The 5,414-nt window shown below is 38.7% G+C and overlaps 1 protein-coding gene across 1 annotated transcript in view; it reads right to left on the reverse strand.

Annotated features, from left to right (window-relative positions):
- The window catches only part of Eprs (glutamyl-prolyl-tRNA synthetase), a 72,221-nt gene that overhangs the window by 29,273 nt on the left and 37,534 nt on the right, over nt 1-5,414 (reverse strand). The window contains exons 17-18 of the mRNA XM_013014986.1: nt 4,565-4,798; nt 2,616-2,878 (exon numbers count right to left, since the gene is read on the reverse strand). Coding sequence (XP_012870440.1) covers nt 2,616-2,878; nt 4,565-4,798 — 497 coding nt within the window. The remainder of the gene's footprint in view (nt 1-2,615; nt 2,879-4,564; nt 4,799-5,414) is intronic.

Raw genomic sequence — 5,414 nt, forward strand, 5'->3', positions numbered from 1 at the left:
CTCTTTACATACTTTGGCAGGAAAAGCAATGACATGAAAATATTCAGCTATCTCCAGTGGGGAAAGGGGTTTCTCTAAGAGGGAAGATAAGAACAGTCAGAACTTAAATACAATTAGATGGAAACAAAGTGTTCTAGGCAAAGAAAACAGCATGAAATGGGAAAAACAAAAGTGCACAAAGCAAACACAACACTCACCTTAGAGGCTTTTTCAGCTTTAAGCTTTCGAACTATTTCTCCCTGACAAGCTACTTTGTCAAAAAATGCTTTTGCTTCTGATGTTTCTGGACCAGCAGTACCAGTATTTTTGACAGAACCCGAATCTGAACTTTGGGACGATGGGGACTGACCAGGTATGTATTCCTTCCCAGTTTTTTCTTTATATTCAGCTTTCAGGAGGAGTAAACACTCTACTGCTTCATTTACTTTGGCCTGAGATAAAGGAGAAAAAGAAGTACTATTAACTGAAATTTCTGAACATTTCAATGTAATGTAAAAGTCTTCAATTATGACCAAAGTACAGTTAACTCAGTATGTCCATAGATTTATCCAACTAAAAGTCAAAGGTAAACACACACACACACACACACTATATATATAGATATATATATATAGGAGCTAGAAGCATGGCCCACAGAGTAGAAAGTTTGACCAGCAAATGCCAAGACTGAATTCAAATTCCAGTATAGTCAAAAAGAAAAAAGAATCCAAAGTTTTTTTGCAGTCCTGGGGCTTGAACTCAAGGTCTGGGCAGTCCCTGAGCTTCTTTTTGCTCAAGGCTAGCACCACTGGAGCCACATCACCACTTCTGGCTTTTCTTGTTTAGGTGGTACTGAGGAATTGAACCCAGGGCATGCTAGAAAAGTACTCTACCACTAAGACACATTCCCAGCCCCAACAATTGGATCTTGGGCCAAACATGGTGGCACTGTTTATAATCTCAGCTACTGGAAAGGCTGAGATTGGGAGGACTGCAGTTCAAAATCTGTTCAGGAAAAAAAAAAAAATTGAGACTCCAATCTCAACCAATAAACCAACTGTAATTGTACACAGCTGAAACAACAGCAATGTAGGAGGCAACCCTAAGCAAAAATATAACACTCTCTCCAAAAACAAACAAACAAAACTAAAGCTAAAACACAAAGAGCTGAGAGTTTGGGTCAAGTGGTACAATGTTTGCCTAACAATGGAAAGTCCTGAGTTGAAGGACCTCCCCCATAGGCAACTTTATATCATACAAAAAACAAAACAAACAACCCAAACTAATCATTTATTTGAAAAACTTTTCAAATACCCATTTGAATAAAGCATACTTACTAAATTCCAAGATGTATTTGGGGGGGGGGAATTACATCTGTACTGAACATGTACAGATATGTTTTTCATGTCATTATTCCTCTATATAGTATGACTATTACATAGTACTTACCCTGTATTAGATATTATTAGCAATTTAGCAACTATTAAGTACACAAGCATACAGATAAGTATGCTAATTTAATATATGCTACTATACAAAATTTTCAATAAATAGTGATGCAAATGACATCAAAAGATTTGTGGAGGTTCAAAGCAAACAACTTGTATGTAAGACTTTAATAAAAATTTTAGTGGTAAGCAAAAATGATCTTACAATTATAATTCAAAACTGAGAGTAAGTCAGGTGCTGGTGGCTCAAGTCGATGTAAATAACAGCTACCAAGGCTGCTAATATCTGAGGATCTTGGTTCCCAGGCAGGAAAGTCTATGAGACTCTTACCTTCAATTAACCACAAAAAGCCATTTGTGAAGCTGTGGCTAATGTGGTGAAGCACTGGACTTGAGGGAAAAAAAAAAAGAAGAAAAGAAAAGAAAAATCTCTTGGGCTGGGAAGGTGGCTCAGTGGTAGAGCACTTGCCTTGCAAGCATGAGGCCCTGGGTTCGATTCCTCAGCACCATATAAGCAAAAAGAAAAAAGCCAGAAGTGGCGCTGTGGCTCAAGTGGTAGAGCGCTAGCCTTGAGCTGAAGAGCTGAGGGAGAGGGCCCAGGCCCAGAGTTCAGGCCCCACGACCGGACCCAAAAACAAAACAAAACAAAACAATAGAAGTCCCTCTGTATAACTAACATAAGCTAATTTTCTAAAAAAGGGCAATAAAAATATTTATAAATATTTGCAATTACTCAACAGATACAGAAGAAATTAGTACAAGCTGAAAATCCCTTACATTTTAGGACTAAGACCAAGTCTTAGATTGGAGTTCTTGGAATTCTGGGGTATTTGCATAAACAACACCAACTGAGCACTCCTAATCAAATTTTCAGGTTAAGGGTGTTCATCCTGTAACATCGACCAGCAATTCATCTTCGTTGCAGAGGAAAGTGGAATGATGGGAAACAAGCATGGGAATTCCTTATGTTCCGAGATGCTTAGCCCAAGAAATTCATGTGTCACTTGTTTTAAAAGTGAAGAAAACTGAAACTTAAAATTAAGTTATCTGCTGACATTACAGAGTTAAGATTCTCTGACATAACCTAATGGTCAAGTTAACCAAAAATTTAACAATTAAAAAAAAAAAGGTAACAATTGATTACATTCAAAATTCTGCTTTCCTTCAAGAGAAGTTGCCATTTCTTACCTGGTTTGTTTCTTTGGCCCTTGCCCTTCGCCTGCTCCACTTGACGACAGCCCACTCCCCTGGTTCTTAGGAGGGTCTTTCCTTTGACCATCATTTTGTTTCTGAGGTTTACTCTGCTTTTCAGATGTATTTTCTTTTTCTTTCTTCTTCTTTTCTTTGTCCTCAGCTCCAGTGGCTGACACGGGCTTATACTCCACTCCTGTCAAAGACTTGTACTGTGCCTTCAGCTGAAGGAGTTCTTGCACAGCAGCATCTACTTGATCCTATGGAGTATAAGACTGTACTTAATCAATTCAAATAACTATCTTAACATAATACACAAATATAGTATTCGAAGCTTTGTGAACACTGTCAGAAGTGGGGTGTGAAGAAGTATGAGGCAGAGGTGGTAAATGTTAACACACACTAGTTGGGCTGGGAATGTGGTGAGGGTGCTTGCCGAGCATGCATGAAGACCTGGGTTCAATTCCTCAGTACCACATAAACAGAAAAACCCAGAAGTGGTGCTGTGGTTCATCAGGTAGAGTGCTAGCCTTGAGCAAAAAGAAGCTCAGGGACAGTGCCCAGACCCTTGAGTTCAAGCCCAGGACTGGCAAAAAACAAAAATAAAAATAAAAACAAAAACATACTAATTACTGAAAATAAAGTTCAAAGTATGATAAAACAGAGGCAGAATTATACAAGGGTACTGGGAAACAACAGTCTATAACAACACTGTCCAAACAGTAATCAGTTGTTACATGGGCTGTTTGAATCAATAAAGTTAAAATTTAGGATCTCAGTTGCAATAGTGCCATTTCAAATGGTAATAGCACACATGGCCAATGCCTACTGCCTACTGGATAGTCTTGGTATAGAATAGAATATTTCCATCAAAATCTACAATTTACAGTATGTATTTCATAGGGTTTGAAGGTAAAATCCATTAAATTGAACATATTACAGTTATAAAGAAGGCAACGGTCAAGTATCTATATTATGATTAAACTGTAAAGCCTCTGCAACTTACTGTCTTGCATGCATGTGAATCTGTACACATACACACACACATTCTACTCAGCCTGGTCTGAGGAAAAGGATCATGAGTTTAGTAAGCATAGGCTATATGCAAGTTTGAAGACAACTTGAGTCATATCATGAGACCTTTTCTCAATGCCACTCCATCCTCTCCTCTCTGCCAAAAATATCCAATACTTTATTATAAAGAAATAGACAGATGCCTGTAATCCTAGCTACTCAGGAGGCTAAGATCTAAATTTCATGGTTCCAAACAAGCCTGGGCAGGGAAGTCTGTGAGACTCTTTAGCTAGCAGAAAACCAGAAGTGGCGTTGTAGCTCAAAGTAGTAGAGCACTAGCCTTGAGCAAAAGAGCTCAAGGACAGTGCGTAAGCCCAGTGTTCAAATCTCATTACTGACAAAACAAAAACAGAATTAGCAGAAACTAGACCAGAGCTAAAAAACAAAAAAACAAAAAAAAAACCCTATTCTGAGACTGACAAGGAGGCTTGTATACTGGATGCTGGTGGCTCATACCTGTAATCCTAGCTACTAGAGAGGCTGAGATCTGAGGATCAAGGTTTGAAGCCAGGCCAGACAGGAAAGTCTGGCCTCTTATCTCCAATTAACCACCAGAAAATTGGAAGTTCAAAGTGGAAGAGTGCTAGACTTGAGTGAAAAAGCTCAAGCAAGGACAGGTCACAGGGTACTGAGTTCGAGCCCCATGACCAACAAAAACAAAAACAAAAAAACAGACTCTTTACATACTTTGGCAGGAAAAGCAATGACATGAAAATATTCAGCTATCTCCAGTGGGGAAAGGGGTTTCTCTAAGAGGGAAGATAAGAACAGTCAGAACTTAAATACAATTAGATGGAAACAAAGTGTTCTAGGCAAAGAAAACAGCATGAAATGGGAAAAACAAAAGTGCACAAAGCAAACACAACACTCACCTTAGAGGCTTTTTCAGCTTTAAGCTTTCGAACTATTTCTCCCTGACAAGCTACTTTGTCAAAAAATGCTTTTGCTTCTGATGTTTCTGGACCAGCAGTACCAGTATTTTTGACAGAACCCGAATCTGAACTTTGGGACGATGGGGACTGACCAGGTATGTATTCCTTCCCAGTTTTTTCTTTATATTCAGCTTTCAGGAGGAGTAAACACTCTACTGCTTCATTTACTTTGGCCTGAGATAAAGGAGAAAAAGAAGTACTATTAACTGAAATTTCTGAACATTTCAATGTAATGTAAAAGTCTTCAATTATGACCAAAGTACAGTTAACTCAGTATGTCCATAGATTTATCCAACTAAAAGTCAAAGGTAAACACACACACACACACACACTATATATATAGATATATATATATAGGAGCTAGAAGCATGGCCCACAGAGTAGAAAGTTTGACCAGCAAATGCCAAGACTGAATTCAAATTCCAGTATAGTCAAAAAGAAAAAAGAATCCAAAGTTTTTTTGCAGTCCTGGGGCTTGAACTCAAGGTCTGGGCAGTCCCTGAGCTTCTTTTTGCTCAAGGCTAGCACCACTGGAGCCACATCACCACTTCTGGCTTTTCTTGTTTAGGTGGTACTGAGGAATTGAACCCAGGGCATGCTAGAAAAGTACTCTACCACTAAGACACATTCCCAGCCCCAACAATTGGATCTTGGGCCAAACATGGTGGCACTGTTTATAATCTCAGCTACTGGAAAGGCTGAGATTGGGAGGACTGCAGTTCAAAATCTGTTCAGGAAAAAAAAAAAAATTGAGACTCCAATCTCAACCAATAAACCAACTGTAATTGTA

Source organism: Dipodomys ordii, unplaced genomic scaffold, assembly GCF_000151885.1.
Source record: "Dipodomys ordii isolate 6190 unplaced genomic scaffold, Dord_2.0 Scaffold26, whole genome shotgun sequence".
NCBI lineage: Eukaryota > Metazoa > Chordata > Mammalia > Rodentia > Heteromyidae > Dipodomys > Dipodomys ordii.